The 19,897-nt window shown below is 36.8% G+C and overlaps 1 protein-coding gene and 2 long non-coding RNA genes across 3 annotated transcripts; all 3 read left to right on the top strand.

The window, feature by feature from the left end:
• Positions 1 to 3,878: 3,878 nt before the first annotated feature.
• Positions 3,879 to 5,234, top strand: LOC140006276 (uncharacterized). The gene is made up of 2 exons (XR_011813915.1): positions 3,879 to 4,067; positions 4,846 to 5,234. It is a non-coding gene; the product is annotated as an uncharacterized lncRNA (long non-coding RNA).
• Positions 5,235 to 5,410: 176 nt separating this feature from the next.
• Positions 5,411 to 17,926, top strand: LOC113687306 (uncharacterized). Its single transcript, XM_072049670.1, has 7 exons — positions 5,411 to 5,798; positions 5,942 to 6,262; positions 6,448 to 6,609; positions 6,720 to 7,631; positions 7,723 to 8,669; positions 15,518 to 17,127; positions 17,215 to 17,926. Exons 1-7 carry the CDS (start codon positions 5,411 to 5,413, stop codon positions 17,924 to 17,926), a joined length of 5,052 nt encoding a protein of 1,683 aa, XP_071905771.1.
• Positions 17,927 to 18,935: 1,009 nt separating this feature from the next.
• LOC140006277 (uncharacterized) lies at positions 18,936 to 19,347 on the top strand. Its single transcript, XR_011813916.1, has 3 exons — positions 18,936 to 18,973; positions 19,072 to 19,150; positions 19,249 to 19,347. It is a non-coding gene; the product is annotated as an uncharacterized lncRNA (long non-coding RNA).
• Positions 19,348 to 19,897: the final 550 nt, after the last annotated feature.

Consider the following 19,897-nt stretch of genomic DNA (forward strand, 5'->3'; position numbering starts at 1 on the left):
CAAGAAGCTCTCCTCTAGTTTAAAAACTTACACCTATCTCCCTTATAATTAGCATTTCAGTAACAATATAGACCCAATAAACTAAATTTGTTTTCAAAAATCCTAAAATACCCCTTTGTTACCTAGAAGGGGGAAAACTCACTAATAAATTTCTTCCACGTTACAACTATTGTAAGCGATATAATCACTACCTTAATGAATTCAATAAACCACTTCAGTTCAATCCCCATATTCTCACAAATTTCACAGCCTACCATTGCTGTCCAAATTCAATCCAAATGGCTGTAACCTTGCTGATGCTAAAATTATCTAACCCACTAAGAATACTTATACGGAGCAACCAAAAGCAACACTAAAGACCACATCCCATGTCTCTAGGTAAATCAGATTGCAGCTTTTATCCCAAAATTCTTTTTTACACAATTGGTATAATAATGTAACCTTTCTCAATCCATGCTCCCTTTTTAGCTATTACTTTTATTTTCTTGTATGTACTCTATATCACAGCCATCTTTTGCACCTTTATTTAGTTTGACAATAAATCCGATCCAGTAACTTGTCATTTGGCAATTTCAATTCAATAATACTTATAAAAAAAAGGAAAACAAGAAAAGAGAGAGAATCTATTTCCATAATAATGAGGATTCGAGATGTATTAGATAGTTGTGTAGATGGCAGTTGCGAAAAAATAGTAAATTATGAGATGCGGGAGAAAAAAGGTAGGAGAAAGAGTCGGAGAGAGATAATAAGGGTTTATTTTATGTGGCAGCCGTTCCACATGATGTACATAAGCAGCATTAAACTTTTGCGGGTGATTACTGACATCATATGAGACTGAGTCTTTAAAACATATATAACTTAGGCACGGCGAGAATTAAGTTTGCTCTTTGCATCATTGGGAGTAAACTATTCAGCAGATTGTTACTGCAAAAATAAAAATATCGAAGAAGAAAAGTTTCCCACCAAGAAAGAAAAAAAAATGAAGAAGAAGAAAAAGAAGTTGTCCACAACTTTTAGTTTTTAGACAATTCTATGTTATGTCACCAAAGAAAGACCAATTTCTTGTTTCGTTCAGTCTTATAAACTTACAACTTGCTTATTAGGAAGTAATGGATGTCTAGTTGAACAGAATGATACAAATACGTATGACTTGCAAAACATCCAATAATGCATGAAATGCATAAACCCATTGACATCATAGAATATGGGATTCTCAGCCATCAAGTATTGGCTCAGTAGATTTTATTGCAACGAATTGAATAGTGAAATAGTAAATGAGACACTGCCAAATACGTGCATAACACAGTTGCAAACTAGTATGGAGAATGGGCTTTAAGGTACCCACCATAAACCTTTCCTTGACTAAACAAGTATCACGAAGTTTAACTATTTACCATAAGCCGAAAATTCATCATAGAGTTTAGAAAATAAGCCCCACAAGAATGAGTTTGTGTCATCTCAGTGAAGTATGACTTTGATTTTAAATCAAACGAGAGATATATGGTAAAATATAAAATCATATAAGATCAAAATGCCATACATATTATATTTATATATTTTGATCATTTCAATCATTTTAGTTTTTAAATTGTGATAATTTTGATATTTTCATAAGTTTCGTTACGAATGATCATTTCCGTCACTTTAGTACTTCAATCCAACTATGAGAATATTATGTATAATTTTTAAAACTACAAGAAAGTTATATAAAAATCAACTATACCATAAGGGTTGGGTAATGTGTAATTTACCCATAAAGCAAAGAAGATTATTCTTCGCTTATCTTATTGCACAATGAGGCAACCATGGAGCCAGAGTTTCCGAATTGTTGCATGACGTCGATCTGAATTGTAGAATCATTGGCTCATCGGGCAACAACGGAGATACAATGAATGTTCTGTCAGACCATAATAGAAATATTTTTTAAAGTGAAAGAAATGATTAAAGATTAGCTGAAGTGCTCAAGACAAGGACGTCACCACGCTGATTCAGCAAAAATGCGTCAGCAATTCCTTTATCATGGGAGAATGTGCGAAAAATGCAATCTCTCTCTCTCTCTCTCTTTTAGGTAAAAAACAAAAAAGTCCCATGATAAAGTTAATATATAAAAAAGTTTCCTGTAGTTTCAAAACGTAGAATACGAGAACTCATGTTTTGAACTAAATTGTAAAAGTGACGGAATTCATTAAAATTAACGGAAATGAACGAAATGATAAAAATGCCTTGATATAATTAAACAAAAGACAACTCAACAATCATGTATAGGATTTTTTTCTCATTATAAAAAACGGATTTCTCTCTGTAGACGTAGGCTCAATGATGAAGTCGAACCACATGAAATATTTTGTATCATTTATCTTTCATACTTGTGACTTGTTTGTCATTAAATTATTGTGCCTTTGGTACGTCAATAGTCATGTGTTCTGCGCATGGATCCTAACAAATTTTATAATGTGCTTAAAGATGTAATGATCCATAGATTTTAAAATTTCTGTAATACGAGCAATCATGATGTTTGTCTGCTTATATGGAATTTTGAAGGGGAAATATGAAAGCAAAAAGATGAAATTATTTAAATGGATTGATTTGGGGTGGGAAATGAGGGGGGGGGAGAAACTAATTATTTAAATGGATTGTGTTTTTATGTTTTTATAAGATCCTATCTAATAAACTTTACCAGTGAGTTACAGATTACCATCTATTGTTATGGCTGTTGCCTGCTAATTTGCGTGTTCTTTGCTACTTATGTATAAAATTGTTATTATAACCTAATTTAGATCACCCCCTCGGACTTTAAGACAAGCATTCAATGTACATCACAAAAAGTAAAAGTAAAAGTGAAACTCTAGTCCGATTTCACCGTGAAATTTTGCCATTTGAGGCACCGATTGGCTAACTTTTCTCTAGAAGCTTTATTGTCACTATTCCGTTCTAGAATTCTCTAAAGATCATACGCAACCACTCTACTTCAGTAACTCTCACAGATCAAACAACAAAGGGGTTTTAAATTTCCTCATTAGCTTTTATACATCCTCTTGGGGTTAATTTTCTTGTCTTTTGCAGACAAGGCAGTTGGATATAGTGATCATGTTCCAAAGAATTGTCTCCTTTTGAAAAAAATGGATGGCGGCGTTCCAATGTTTCATGTGAACAGTCAGCATAAGTTGTTGATTGTTATATTTGAGGTTCCCGGATCCAAAATTTTTTTTTTGTTTCTGCCTTGTCAATCGGGTTCATTTGGTCTGTTCAATCCAAATTACATGTGAAATTGGCCGTTAAACAAAATAGGGTAAAATGTTTCGGTAGCTCTTAACTTATCACAAAGTTCGATTTTGACCGTTTAATTATTAACCGAACAGTTTTAATCCTCCAACTAATTAAAATATATACTCGCATTCCTTCCGCCAACTTTAGTCCTTGTCAACAAAAATAGCATCACGCACAAGGTATCGGAATAATTGAGGGGCTTTTTCTTCTGCACAAGATATGTCGAACGACTGGCGTGCAGATCCTGTTGTTGCTGCTCTACTTCTTCAACCTATATAGTAAAAGAGCGAATGGAATTGCTAAGAGTTGTGGTTGTTGTGCTGACGTGGCTGGATTTTATTCGCTGGCTGGTGGTCGTCACTCACGTGGGAGTCGCGTGCTTTTGCTGGGAGGAGAAGTGCAATCCTTCTTCTTGTTGCCTGAGAGAAGAAAACTTGGACCTTTGGTTTTTGAGAAGGAACGTATCTCTGTATTGCCAGCTGAGTAAGCTTATTATGACGGTTGCTGATAGTTTGATTGATGACAACTGTTGGGTGATGGGCTCAATGTGGGTTGGTATGATTTGACGATATTGCCCTTCTTTTAAAAAAGACAGATGCACCGTTCTATCTTGCTGAGCTCCTTCCTCTCTGCAATTTGGTGTGAAGGAGCTTCAGCTCTGCTCTAGAGAGCTGCCGAAAAAACACTTTTTGCTCTCTCCTTTGATTGACAAGACTGAAAGCCCTTTGTTTCTCCGATGTATGCAGAGGTTTCTATGTTTCAGGTTCCGCTTCTCCCAGCTTTCGTCATCATGATCCGCGGTAATTGTGCCTCATTTTCATTGTTCTTTTCTGGCCCTCCAGCTGCTTGCTTCCTCATTCTGAGCTGCTGCCTCGTTTCTTTTTTTCTGCTTTTTCTTTCCTTTGTAACAATTGCTATCTTGCTGCCTCCTTGCGTAAGCTTTAATTCCGCTACTATTGTTTGGATTTAACTTCTCCTGATTGTGTTCCCGTTTCCTGTCGTGCTTATTTTGGTTTTTCCTCACCTGCAATTTATGCCATCCTGAGCTGTTACTGTTGCGTTGCCTCTTTGCTTTGCTTTGGCGCTCGTTTTGCTTCTCAAGCTCCCTGCTTAAATTTACCTTTCTGCCACAGCCTTTTCCCCATGTGTTTTCCATTTGTCCTCCTGTCAGTAGTTCTTGCATCAGTTTTTTTTTTTTTTTTACTTTTTGTTCTGCTACTGTTACTACGTGCAGGTTATCTTGCCCCCCTTCTGTTTTGTGATTTCCCCCTTTTCCCCTAGCATTTCTTATATTTTTCCCCACTATACTCTCTGGTGCTTGTTGTCCTGTATTTACTCTTTGAGTTTTCCATTTTTCCTCCTGTCGTCATTTCTTGCGTCGCTGTATTTTTTTCCCCTTTTGTTTTGCTGCTGTTGCTACGTACAAGTTATCTTGCCCCCCTTCTATTTAGTGATTTTCCCCTTTTCCCCTTGAATTTCTTATATTTTTACCCACTTTGTTCTCTGATGCTTGTTGTGCTGCATTTACTTTTTGATATTATATTTTCTTACCCTTTTTGCTCTCACTGGCTTATTCAGGTGTTGTCCTTTTCTGTGTTGCTCTGCTGTTGGGTAATAAAGGCTTGTTATCTAACGTTAAGGTGCCATTACTTATTCTCCCTTCTGTATGTGCTTTTACCTTGCTCGTACCCAATAATCATTTTGCTACATGCTTTTGTTACCTCGCTTTTAGCTGTTGCCGCCTTTACTCAGCCTTTTAACTCCTGTTTTCTTATCTGTTCTGTTCTATGCTGTTGTGTAAGCTCTGTGCTTTATCTTTTCTTCACTCTGTTTCTTTTTTAATATATTGGCTGAATTCTATGGTGTTGTGTAAGGGCTGTACTTTAGCTTTTCTTTACTCTGTTTTGTTTTGAATGTTTGCTCAGTTCCATGCTGCTGTGTAAAGGCTGCGCTTGAGCTTTTCTTTCTCTATTTTTGTTTGGGGAAACCGACGTTTGGTGCATGCCTCTCTTATGCCGTTTCTTTGTGTTTCAATCTTGTTAGAACTTTGGCCTCCTTTATGCTTATTTAGTTAGTACTCTGGCCGTGTATTAGTGGTGTACGTTAGCCTTTCTTTTCACCTGCTAGAGTCTATAGCGGTCAGATGGATAGGAATGCTTTGCGCCGCAAAAAATATGCAGAAATGCCACCTCTGAAGAAAGCGGAACTTCTGCGTTCCCGAAGGCAAACTCGAGCTTCAAAGAAAGCTGGAAAAGCTTTACCCCCGCGTGTTCGCAGGGTCCCGTTAGGATATGTCGAAACTGGTGTGTCGTTCCCAGCTACTCAACATATGCCATGTCATAGTGAGGATCCTGCGTTTGTGCATTCTCAGCCGTTGGGAAACACAAATGCTGTGTTTCCAGCTGATGATGCCTTTGCGATTAGGGAAGGATTAGAATTCATGTCGCGTTGTCCACCTGGTTCCTTTACTGGTTATGCTTCCTCCTCCTTTGGAAAAGAAATGCCTCTACAAAATACACTTGCTCCTGAAGGTATACCAGCTTTGTTTAACGTGCAATCCCTTCAGCCATTTAACTCCCACTCTGTAGCGCCATTTAGCATTATTTGTCTTTCTTAGCTGTCGTTATTTCCCTTGTATCTCTCCAGTTACCACTCTCTTTCTTCTTAACTGTAGCACCCCTGTTCTGTGATAGCCTTGCACCAGTGAAATATCAGAGATCATCTGTTGGTGTAGAGGCAAAAAAAATCCCCGTTCATGCCTTTGATGCCCAGCTCAGTGATGAGCCAGTTAGAGGAAAACATAGGGGCGTAAACTCCCTTCCAAGTGGAAATGAACAACCTGTGAGCAATACACATTCTGAATTTATACTAGGTTCATTTCCTTTCGATTCATCTCTTAAGAACCCTGAACTATCAATTCAAAAAGAATTTGCTTCTGCAAGTAATTCTTTGCCTACTCAAATTTCAGATTCTACTTTAGAACTAGCTTCCAAAGGTACTGCCTTACTTTACCATATTCGTTAGCTTGCGAATCTACTTAACCGCTTTGACCAGCCTATAAATACTAAATAATCACCTTTATGGCCTGGTTTTCTGGAACCCTTCTTCCTTTGCTAACTGATTCTCCTTTAAGGTCCTTAGGCCTGTTTTAGCTAGCTTATTCTGTTCTGCAATTTGCAGACATCTTTCCTGCTCCCACAGAGGAGGTGGCCAGGTCTGGTCCAACACCTGGTTGGTTGGAGATAAAAAACAGAAAAGTACTTCCTTCTGCCGGTCCATCTGTTGTCCGTTCTCGCTCCAGAAAATGCAGGACCCCTGAATCTGTGAACAAACACAACTCAGGTTGGGATTTGCTTCTGGTTTGCCTTTGCTATTTCTTGCCTTATATTCAACTTTGTCTAGATGACCAATCAGAGCTAATAAAGTTGTTCGTGCACGAAATGAAACTGCAGCACAAAAACGAACAGCTGCGCGTTCAAGCATATCTCGCCTTGCCAATATTCCTCAAGCAGCTCTGGTTCTGCCTCATGCTCCTGATTGTGAGCATTGTGACGCAAAAAGGTTCCATTTGGAACCTCCTTCCTTTTGCTGCTCGGGAGGAGAGATCTCTATCGTTGCTCCTCCAATGCCATATGATTTGAAACGTTTATTCATTGCCAATGATGAAGAGAGTGCCCACTTCAGGAACATTGTCCGCACTTATAACAACAACCTTGGCTTTACATCTTTTGCCGCAAACTATGACTCTGAACTAACAAAGAACACGAAAGGCGTCTATACTTTTCGCGTTCAAGGCCAAGTTTACCACTTTCTTGATGGCCTTATTCACTTAGGCGAAAGGCCATCTGGGATCCAATTATATTTTTTTGACACTGATGAGGAATTAGCAAAGAGACTTGGTAACTCTGATAAACTACGCGAAAGCACTTTAAAATTGCTTATGTACATTCTTTCTAACAATCCTTATGCCCGGTTCTTTAAAGGCCTTAGAGATGTTCCAAACCTTGATGATTTGAACATTGTCCTTAGCTGTTATCCTTCACTTGACCAGCGAATATATAATCTTCCCTCTGCCTCACAAGTTGCGGCTATATGGACTGAAAGTGACGATCAGTCGTCCGATAGCCGCGCTCATATTCAAGTTTATTCTCGGTCAGTTGGTAGCCATAGGATTCAACATTACTATGGCTGCTATGACCCTTTACAGTACCCTCTCCTTTTCCCTCGTGGTGAGTGTGGCTGGCACCACGGAATTAAAAGACTTAGTAAAAGAAAAAGAGGAGGGGACGCATGTGAAGATGATATTAACATCGATCCAGCTTCAGTTAACTCCTCATCGGAGTTAATTGATTTAGAACAGAGAGGCAAGTACATTTCTCTCTTGTTATAAACTGTTGAACCTATCCATTGTATTACATCACCTAATCATGTAGATCGTATTCCCCTTCTTTATAGCTATTGATCGAGGCAAAACAGAGGAAGGTACTGTATCTGCTAGGGAGTACTACTGTTATAGGTTCCAAATAAGGGACGATGATGAGTCAATGCTGTTACACACTCTTAGGTTGCTGCAGCAGTTTTCAGTCGATGCTTATGTCAAGATCGAAACATGTAGGCTTGACTTTCATAGGCATCGACAAAACAAGATACGCTCTGAAATTCTGCAAGGAATTCTTGACAGTGTTTCTGTTGGCCAAACCGCTGCTTCTAAAGTTGGTCGTAAGGTCATTCTTCCAGCTTCTTTTATAGGTGGTCCGAGGGATATGAGGCACCGTTACCTTGATGCGATGGCCCTGGTACAGAAATATGGAAAACCCGACATTTTTCTTACAATGACGTGTAATCCAGCATGGAAGGAAATTCAGGAAAATCTGAAATACCATGAAAAGCCTCAGGATCGGCCAGACCTGCTCGCTAGAGTTTTTAGAGCCAAATTTGAAATGCTTAAAGCAGAAATTCTAAATAAGCAGATCTTTGGCGAGGTTGCAGCGTGTGTTTACGTGATCGAATTCCAGAAACGAGGCTTTCCTCATGCCCATTTATTATTGATCTTAAAACCTGGTCATAAGCTACTTAATCCAGAGTCGTATGACAAAATAGTCTGTGCTGAGTTGCCCGACAAAGATCAATATCCTCACTTGTATTCTCTTGTTGTGAAGCATATGATCCATGGCCCTTGCGGAGCAATGGATAAGTCTTGTCCTTGTATGAGAGATGGAGCCTGCAAAAATCACTATCCAAAGAGCTTTTGTGCTCAAACGACTCACGGTGAGGATACCTATCCATATTATAGGAGGAGAGATGATGGCAAGAAAGTCAAAGTTCGTAGATTTACTCTTGATAATAGGTGGGTTGTGCCTTACAACCCTTACCTGCTTGCTTTATTCGATTGCCACATCAACGTGGAAATTTGTTGATAAGAGTTTATTTTACGTATTTTTTGTGTGTTTTATTAGTTAATTTTGGTTTGATTATTTAGTTTAATAACTAAAATAACTAAGGTTTTGGTAAAAAAACTACATTTTATGTTAAAATGGCTAAACATTGCATTTTATGGATTTTTATGGTAAAAACTTCATATTTTGTAGGTTTAATGATTCAATCATCAAATGAAGTGCATTGAGAAGATATTTGGATGATTGAAGATGGATTAAAGTGGTGAAAATAAAATATGAAGTGTAAAAAGGAAAAATGCAATTTGAATCAAGAAAAGTCAGGTTTTGACAACTCTGACACGTTTTGGTATTTTGACTATATCTGGAGCTACACAGATCGGATCAAGGTGATCTTGGTACCATTTTGAAGCTAAGAGATATATCTACATTTGGTATGAAAACATCAAAATCCAGTTCAGCCTTTATGATAGAGAAAATCGCAGCTGAAGTAAGGACAAAGTGAATACGCGAGTACACAAAACGTGACTTGTAACCGCGTTTTGTGTAGGTGCGTTTTCCGGCCGCAATTCTGCAATTTTGCTCAGTCAATTCTCTTGTGTTCTGACTACTTTCCAGCTACAATTTGCAAGAGAATTCGGTGCACATGCTTTAGAAGACAAAAGGGCAAGAAAGTTGGCATATTTTCAAGTCAAAAACAATGGCTATTGACTATCTTAACAATTTCAGATTTGGAAATCAAATGCAGCAAGTTTGGACCAATGGAAAAGGAGCTTTTGGAGCAGTTTATATAGGGAGCAACCAGGACATGCAGAGCATACGGGAGAAGCTTGGAAGTGCAGAAATGTAGTTTTTCCATTCTCTTAGTATTAGATTAGTGTAGTATAGTTTAGCTAGTTAGTTCATCCACTCTTGTACATTATCTAGATTAGGATGAAAATGGAGATGAAGAAGGCAAGGTGATGAGCTCAAGTGACATGGGTTACATTCCTTTCCAACTCTTTATCTTTTGTATTTGATTCCAAGTTTAGCTAATATACAAGTTCTGGATTTTATATTTAATATGTGTTTTTAAAGTTTATACCTTGGGTTTGGTTGAACTTCCTATGATTGTTAGTGTTTATTATTTGGCTATTTGATTGCTAGTATTTGATCAAGTTATTTAGCACTTTGGCTCTTGAAATCATGATTAATCTGGTACCATTAATTCTGATTATCTAAGGTGTTATTTCTGCAATGAAAATTGAGATTTAACATTAGTTCAAGAAGTGCTAAACATAGGGAGTACACTCACGAAAGTAGAGGTGCACCTATGTGGTTTTTAGTGATTCATTTCATGTAATTTCACTGAAGAAATAAACTTGTAGCTAATTTCATAACCATGAGAATAGGTATGGATTAGTTATAAGTATAATTGATTCACTACGAAAGTAGGATTCAAATGCATAAGGAAATTACACCATAATTAGCCTAGATGTAGTATTCAATGATCCAAATATAACACTTGCATGAGTAGTTAGGGATACCACAACCTAAGGAGCTTTTATTTGTTAATTTCTTGTATAAGTGCAGTAGGCTAGATTTCTTATCATTCATTGATAGTCTAAATAATAGAGAAGCTTTAGTAATACCGGTAATTGTTCACTCTTCCTTGTGGGATCGACCCGATATATACCCTAAACTACTAGTTGATCTGTATACTTGCAGTGAACGGGTGTAATTCGGTATTTTTTAGGTTGCATGTATGTAAAATACCCGTCAAGTTTTTGGCGCCGTTGCTGGGGAAGATTTGGCAATATCGGTGTGAAGAGCAACTTTATTAATTTAGACAATTTTTCTTATTTTTGTTGTTTTTGTTGTATCTTGTGTGTTTTATGTCATTTTTTTGAGTCAATTTTTATTATTATTATTATTTTTTTTTTTTTTTTTAGTTTGTGTCTTGGAATCTATCCTTCTTAACTGATCTTACTTTTGAGATTGTTTAAAAGTAATTTTAGATAATGAGGAGGGTAGGTGAATTGGGAGGACAAAGCTTGAGAAATGAAAGATTGGCAATGGATGGTTACCAAGTGCAAAACTCCTTCAACAGAGGTAACCAAGAAATTACTGAAGGTATGTCTTTTGAAGATGGTTTGAAGTGCTTAAAGGCAAAATTTGATGTTATGATGGACACAATTATGCATGAAATTGAGCAAGGGAGGAATGTTAATGATTTTAATTCTTATCATGTGATTTGTGACTTGTGTGGAGATTATCATGCTACTAATACATGTATGCAAGCACAAAATGTGGATTATTATGATGAATTAGAGCATTACAATCCTTGTTTTGATCGATATAGTGCTAATGCTTATGGTTGGGATAATCATGGTACTTATAGTGATTCTTCATATTTTTATAATTACCAACCTGAATGTGTCCAATATGAATCAAAACCATCTTGGGAGTTAGCTATAGAAAAATTAGCTAATGTGACTTCCGACCGTTTTGATAGGATTGAAAAAAGAATAGATGAATTAACTTCTCACTTTGGCAGAATAAATGAGCAATTGAGTGTATTGTGTGAAGTTATTTCTTCTAATAATTTGCAAAATGATCCTAGCATGAATGGTGGAAATGTTGTATGTGAAAATGGATTGCATTTGGATGAAAATGATGAATCTCAATTATATTTCAATGAGCAAATATCCATTTCACATGATAATACCTTTGAAACTAACTTTGAGCCTCAAGAGGTGAGTTTTAATGACTCATTTTTCACCCCTCTTGAGGAGTGCAGTGAAAGTATATGTTTTAAAGGTATTGCTGTCCAAGATACTCTTATGACATTTTCTTTGGTGAATTCTCAAGTGGTGCATATTCAAGGTAATATTTATGAAACACTTGGGATAGGTAAGTCAATTCCATTTCTCACATCATTAGATCATGTGACTTTTGCGATAAAGCCACCTTTTAATGATCCACCACGGCCTAAAATGGTGGATTATTCGTTAACTAAACCTCCTTGAAAAATAAGGTGAACTAGTCAAGCTATTGACTATAAAGAAGCGCTTATTGGGAGGCAACCCAATGTTTGTTTAAGTTTATGTTATTTTGGGGTGATTTTATGTTTAAAGTATATGTTTGAGTTATTTTGTTATTTTTCATTTGTAGGTATTGGAAATGGAAGCAAAAGTGACCAAATGAGGTGAAAAAGGCGAAATTTGATCAAGGAACTCAACCCCTCAATTTGAGTAATTGTTGTTTTTGATTTGTTAGAAGGGGTTAAAATGCATATTTTGATCATTTTACATGTGCATGCATTGAGAATTTTAGCAAACAAATGATCTATGATGCATTTTGAGTGATTGGGGTACAAATGGTAATTTTTCAAAGTTGGCTTTCTGCAAAAATTTCGCAGAAGAAAACGCATTTGGGCTGAAAACGCGCCTTAGAATCGCGTTTTCCATAATCGCGTTTTCGATTCTGCGCCTATACTGAAGAAAACGCGCCTTCAAAACGCGACAGGAAGTCGCGTTTTCTACCAAGTCGCGTTTTCCAGCCTGATCAAAAATTGAAAACGCGACTTCAAATACGCGACTTAAAGTCGCGTTTTATAACACAGTCGCGTTTTCGATCCTGCAAGATATGTGAAGAAACGCGACTTCATAAAACGCGGCTTGGTGGCGCGTTTTGATGAGTCGCGTTTTCGGAGAAAAAAAAAATGCAGATTCCTTGATTCTCTTTTTTCTTCTTTTCCTGTACCTTGAGTTGCTTATTGTATATTGTATATAGGTACATCACCAAAACAAAGGTTTGAAATTACGGATCGCCGTTTTGTTTTATTAAGCCTTTGTTATCACTTTTGTTTCTTATTTTTCATTTTTAGGATTACATCACTAATGGTTATCCAATGAAACTCATGAAGCGTTGGAGATACACGGACAATGGATTTTGAAGCTTCATATTCAATCGCAACAATAGGGGAGTATTACTTTCTTTATCTTGATTTTTCTTTTTACACATTGAGGACAATGTGTATGTTAAGTGTGGGGGGAGAATTGAGATTATATACATTGTATGTGATTGAATTATTAGTTGCAAATATTGGACTTGTGTTAAAATTCAAAATTTTTCTAAAATCTTGTCCAAAATTGCAAACTTGCCCCAAAAAGTTTCATATTTTTTCGATTTTATCCAAGGGGTACCAAGTTCCATACCATTAGTAGTTCAAATTCCTCCTACATTTGAGATAAATATATGTGATTTGGAAACTTCTTTTCTCATTTAACTTGGAAATGACTATTATGTGATTATAATTTTTGCATTTGTAGGAAAGTATATCTTTTAAAGTGGAGAAAATTATACCTATATTTTTTTTGCATATTTGATGAAATTTCTTCTCTTTATTGGATTTTATAAGTTAAGTGATAAATATGGTCAATAAGTGCAATACTCTTCTCATGATTATTCTTTTGAGGAATTTATTATTATCTTTGCTGTAAAAAGAAAAAAAAAATGAAAAAAAAGAAAAAAAAAAAAAAGATCTATTCTACTCCAATGATTCTTGTACTTAGTAACCGGGAGTCTTCATCTACAAATGTCGACTTTCGCGTAAAACGGTACTTGAATTAAGAGTATGCAAAGCAACTTGAGTATGTGAAGTGTTGAGTAACCGGTGATCTTCATCTAAAAATGTCGATTCTCGCGTCAAAAGACACTTTCACAACTTAAGTAATATTTAGCTACGTTATATGAATAAATATCTGTTTAAGTAGAATAAGAAATGATCATGAGTTTAGGAAGCATATTATTGACCATATGAGTTACTTGCGTATGAAATTAAGTAAGAATGAGAAATTGAATTAAACTTGTTATAATTACGGTATAATTGGCTCTCCTTTACTTGATATTATGAGTACTTGAACTTAATTGAATAATTGCATAATGGTTATTTACTTTGTTTTGAGGAAATGAAGTTGAAATGCTACATATGTTTATTTTCAAATTTTGGATCATTGTTGGTTTGTATTTTTATTGCTTGAGGACAAGCAATGGTTCAAGTGTGGGGGTATTTGATAAGAGTTTATTTTACGTATTTTTTGTGTGTTTTATTAGTTAATTTTGGTTTGATTATTTAGTTTAATAACTAAAATAACTAAGGTTTTGGTAAAAAAACTACATTTTATGTTAAAATGGCTAAACATTGCATTTTATGGATTTTTATGGTAAAAACTTCATATTTTGTAGGTTTAATGATTCAATCATCAAATGAAGTGCATTGAGAAGATATTTGGATGATTGAAGATGGATTAAAGTGGTGAAAATAAAATATGAAGTGTAAAAAGGAAAAATGCAATTTGAATCAAGAAAAGTCAGGTTTTGACAACTCTGACACGTTTTGGTATTTTGACTATATCTGGAGCTACACAGATCGGATCAAGGTGATCTTGGTACCATTTTGAAGCTAAGAGATATATCTATATTTGGTATGAAGACATCAAAATCCAGTTCAGCCTTTATGATAGAGAAAATCGCAGCTGAAGTAAGGACAAAGTGAATACGCGAGTACACAAAACGTGACTTGTAACCGCGTTTTGTGTAGGCGCGTTTTCCGGCCGCAATTCTGCAATTTTGCTCAGTCAATTCTCTTGTGTTCTGACTACTTTCCAGCTACAATTTGCAAGAGAATTCGGTGCACATGCTTTAGAAGACAAAAGGGCAAGAAAGTTGGCATATTTTCAAGTCAAAAACAATGGCTATTGACTATCTTAACAATTTCAGATTTGGAAATCAAATGCAGCAAGTTTGGACCAATGGAAAAGGAGCTTTTGGAGCAGTTTATATAGGGAGCAACCAGGACATGCAGAGCATACGGGAGAAGCTTGGAAGTGCAGAAATGTAGTTTTTCCATTCTCTTAGTATTAGATTAGTGTAGTATAGTTTAGCTAGTTAGTTCATCCACTCTTGTACATTATCTAGATTAGGATGAAAATGGAGATGAAGAAGGCAAGGTGATGAGCTCAAGTGACATGGGTTACATTCCTTTCCAACTCTTTATCTTTTGTATTTGATTCCAAGTTTAGCTAATATACAAGTTCTGGATTTTATATTTAATATGTGTTTTTAAAGTTTATACCTTGGGTTTGGTTGAACTTCCTATGATTGTTAGTGTTTATTATTTGGCTATTTGATTGCTAGTATTTGATCAAGTTATTTAGCACTTTGGCTCTTGAAATCATGATTAATCTGGTACCATTAATTCTGATTATCTAAGGTGTTATTTCTGCAATGAAAATTGAGATTTAACATTAGTTCAAGAAGTGCTAAACATAGGGAGTACACTCACGAAAGTAGAGGTGCACCTATGTGGTTTTTAGTGATTCATTTCATGTAATTTCACTGAAGAAATAAACTTGTAGCTAATTTCATAACCATGAGAATAGGTATGGATTAGTTATAAGTATAATTGATTCACTACGAAAGTAGGATTCAAATGCATAAGGAAATTACACCATAATTAGCCTAGATGTAGTATTCAATGATCCAAATATAACACTTGCATGAGTAGTTAGGGATACCACAACCTAAGGAGCTTTTATTTGTTAATTTCTTGTATAAGTGCAGTAGGCTAGATTTCTTATCATTCATTGATAGTCTAAATAATAGAGAAGCTTTAGTAATACCGGTAATTGTTCACTCTTCCTTGTGGGATCGACCCGATATATACCCTAAACTACTAGTTGATCTGTATACTTGCAGTGAACGGGTGTAATTCGGTATTTTTTAGCTTGCATGTATGTAAAATACCCGTCATTTGTTCTACTCTTAAGCTCGTGAAGTACCTGTATAAGTATGTTTTCAAAGGACATGATCAGGTGAGCTTTAAGATTATTTCCTGTGGATCGGCGGACGATATTGATGAAATAAAAAACTTCCAGAAAGGTAGATGGGTTTCGCCTCCAGAAGCTTTTTGGCGCATTTATGAATTTAGGCTGAATGAAATGAACCCAGCAATTTACACCCTTCAGGTCCACCTCCCAGACCAGCAATTCGTTTCCTTTGACAAAGGGTCTGATTTGCTACAGTTGCTGGGTAAAATTGACTTTTCTAAGACAATGTTAACTCAATTTTTCCACATGAACAAAACGAATCTCAGAGCACAACATCTGAAATGCTTGTACAGAGATTTTCCTGAATATTTTGTTTGGTCTGCTAAATATAAAGAATGGACTGAAAGAAAGCGTCAAAAGGTGATCGGTCGGATGGTGACTGTTAGCCCAAAAGAAAGAGAGAGGTATTATTTGAGGTTGCTTCTAACGCACATTGCTGGACCGACCTCTTTTGAAGACCTTTTGACTGTAAATGAACAAAGGTTAGCTTCGTTTAGAGAAGCTGCTTTGGCTCTTGGTCTTTTGCAGTCCGATGCATATATAGAGGAGACACTTCAAGAAGCAGTGGCATTTCAGATGCCGTCCTCATTGAGGCTACTATTTGCCACTCTCCTTGTGTATTGTTCTCCGACAAGTCCTAAATCACTTTGGGAAAAATTTGAGCTTGAGTTTTCTGCTGACTATCATCACCAGCAGCCATTCCACGGGTTTTCTTCTCCTGAAATTAGACGAAAGGTTTTAGAAGATATTAACAGCTCGCTTGAACAGATGGGCAAGAGCATTACAGATTTTCACTTTGTCTCTGATGATTTTTCATGCGGTTACGCTGAACGGTTAACAAAGGAAATTGAGAGTGAAAGGAGCTTAACAGTAGCACCTGAGGATCAGTTGTTGCCTCAGATGCTAAATTCTGAACAAAAGCATGCCTACGATCTAATCCTCGCAGCATGTTTTTTCTTAGAAGGTCAGGCATTTTTCGTTGATGGCCCTGGTGGCACCGGTAAAACATTCCTATATCGGTCGCTTCTCGCGACCTTGCGATCACAAAACCATGTTGCTATTGCAGTAGCAACATCTGGAATTGCGGCATCAATCCTTCCTGGCGGAAGGACGGCTCACTCGAGATTCAAGATACCACTTGATTTCTCGAAGACTAAAAGTTGTCAGCTCAGTAAACAAAGTTCGGCTGCAAAACTCATTTCTGAATCAAAGCTTATTTTGTGGGATGAGGCTTCAATGGCTAAACGACACACAATTGAAGCTTTTGACGAATTACTGAGAGATTTAATAGACTCAGATTTACCTTTCGGAGGGAAGGTGATAGTTTTTGGAGGGGATTTTCGGCAGACCCTACCTGTCATTGAACAAGCAACTAAAGAAGTTCTCATAGAGTCAACCTTCCCCATTTCTCCTCTGTGGCCTAAACTACATAAAATCAGGCTTACAGAAAATATGCGAGTTATGTTTGATCCAGGATTTTCACAATTCCTTTTAAGAGTAGGAGAAGGCCGAGAGCCAATTGATGATGAGGGTGAAATAACTTTATCATCAGATATAGTTATTCCTTACTACGATAAAGAGGAGTCTTTAAACAGGTTAGCTAGCTGCATATAATCAGATTTAGTTCCTTTTTAGTAGTCATTCCTCCTACTTCCACCATCAATACACTTTCTTTTGCACAGGTTAATAGAAAGCGTCTTCCCAGATTTGAACCTCTATTCTCAAGATCCTTATAACCTGATTAATAGGTGCATCCTTGCTCCAAAAAATAGCTCAGTTGATGAGCTCAATGAAATAATGATTAAGAGATTTCCTGGAAGCCTTCAAACCTATATTAGCTCGGATAAGACTGTTGATCAGCGGCACCAAGGTGATTATGAGGATTTTCTCAATTCTCAAGATCCTAAAGGTCTCCCTCCTCATAGATTGCTGTTAAAGGAAAACTGCCCATTGATGCTTCTCAGAAATTTAAATCCAGCTGAGGGTCTATGCAATGGCACAAGGTTAATATGTAGAGAACTCGGCCAACACACAATTTCTGCTGAAATTGTTTTTGGCCATCATCGAGGGAAAAGAGTTTTTATTCCAAGGATACCTCTTCAAACGCCTGACAATGACAAAAATGGGATTCCATTCATAAGAACACAGTTTCCTGTCCGCCTTTGTTTTGCTTTGACTATCAATAAATCACAAGGTCAAACTCTTGACTACGTCGGCATCTATCTCCGAGAACCAGTTTTTTCGCATGGCCAGTTGTATGTTGCTCTGTCCAGAGCTAAGACCGCTGCTAAAGTTAAAATTCTTCTTGTTCCTGGAACATTTGATGGAATAAAAGTGGATTGCAAAACTCGAAATGTTGTCCTTGATGAAATTTTTAGACTAACTCAAGCCTAAACCATTTTCTGCTTGGATTCTACTAAAGTAAGATGGTTATACAGATTTTAAATTACTAGATTACTGTGTTTTTTGGATCTCTTTGTTCCTGTTTATTTATCCATCAGCTTGTGTTTTTATAGGATGGCTAACCAACTGCCAATGCGGGATATTATGCCTCATATGAAAAATTGGAGTTGTATCGTCACTGTTCAAGAAAAGCAACAAATCACAAATTCAATGGGGACACCAACAAGAAAGCAGAAATTTGTTTTCTATGATTCAGAGGTTTAGCAAAGCTACTGCTCAGTTTTAGATGTAATCTCTTAAGTGCGCTATTGTTTTGCTTTCTTTGTAATGTATTAATTTTACCTCTTTAAGTAGGGATCAAGAGTCGAAGGAATCATCTTCAATGATGATATTCCTAGAATGAGCCAGATCCTACAGATTTATAAAAAATATAAAATCTCCAATGCTGAGGTCAGGCCTATACCGCCGAAGTTCCAGACCTCTGAGCTTACCATTCAGTGGGTTATCAGCACCAGGACTGTTATTGAAGAGATTGCTATTGATGATGAAGTCATGCCTGTGAAATTCTGCTATTCGAAGTTTACTGACTTAGTTCAGTACATGGATGACAAAACTAAATCAGTCGGTGAGTCTTTCAATGCTTTACTCTTAATGTGTTTACATTCTAAACAAAGTTTTTTTAATCCCTTCTCTGTATTGTTCATAGACGTGCTGGGAGTTGTGATTAGTGCGCTTGAGAGGAAAACAGTTATCAAGAATTCAAGGCAATCAGATGTTCAGAAATTTGTCCTGCTTAATGAAGAGTGAGGACTTTAATCTTCAGTTTAGCCAAATGTTCACGCTGCATTTCTTTCTTTTTCTCTACGGTCATTTTTTCCCAGTCTCTAACTATCAACTTTTATCGTGATCACAGATCCCAGCCTGTTCTATTGTCTCTATGGGATAGTTTTCTGGCTAATGAGGGACAGGAGATAGTGTCTAAACTTCACACCTATCCTGTGATCATTGCTCGCAGAGTTAAAGTGAACAACTATAATGGTTTGCACCCATTTTACCTTTCGCCATTTTTACTGTTTAGCTTTTGCATTCGCCTCCAACACCTGTGAATAAATGTGTGCATTTTCCCTGTCGTATAGGGGTCGCACTAGGTACTTGGTTTGATTCAGCGATTCTTGTTGATCCACCTATACAAGAAGCAAGGGAACTCAAAAACTGGTACGATTTCTTTTCAGTTATCGCCCTCTGCACATTTCAGATGTAAGCCCTGTCCCCACTTTCAGTCCTAACATTTTTTTATGTCTCCTTTCACCCAGGGCATTGAGGAACACTAAGTTCATTAAAGAGATTGTCGAAAAAAAGGACTACATTAAATATAATCCGCAGCTGTCATTGAAATCAGGCCAGAAAACCACACTTCATCACAAAAGGTTTGGGACTGAAACATGCTGCCCTGCTTTCATACTCTTTTCGTGTATGATCGTCTTTTTATACTCATACTTGCTCATTTTTTAGACTATATGGGTGAAGGCACACTTCTCTTTCGAGCACATCTTCCAGAAATATTGGTACATGAGCTGCAAAAACTGTTGCCGAGCTACAGCAGCAGACTATCAAGTCGAGTTTACCTGTAACTCGTGCAAAGAGAAACATCCTGCAGTACCTAGGTGCTAAATAGTATACCTGTGCTATATTGCCTTATGTTCATTGCTATCTAATTCTGGTCCACATCAAAAAACATGAATTGCTGCATATTGTGTGTCTATTTTCAGATGCCGCTTTAATGTTGATTTGGCTGATTCCACTGGTGTCATACCAGCTTCAGTATTTGGCGAATTAGCAGAGAACCTATTGGCGTTTAGTGCACTGGAAGCAATGCAACATTTTAATGAGGTTCTTGACTCCTGAACCTTGATAATAAAGATATTTAATACAACTTTATTCTTACTTTTCGCTCTCTTAGCA

This window comes from Coffea arabica, chromosome 5e (genome assembly GCF_036785885.1).
Source record: "Coffea arabica cultivar ET-39 chromosome 5e, Coffea Arabica ET-39 HiFi, whole genome shotgun sequence".
In the NCBI taxonomy this organism is placed as follows: domain Eukaryota; kingdom Viridiplantae; phylum Streptophyta; class Magnoliopsida; order Gentianales; family Rubiaceae; genus Coffea; species Coffea arabica.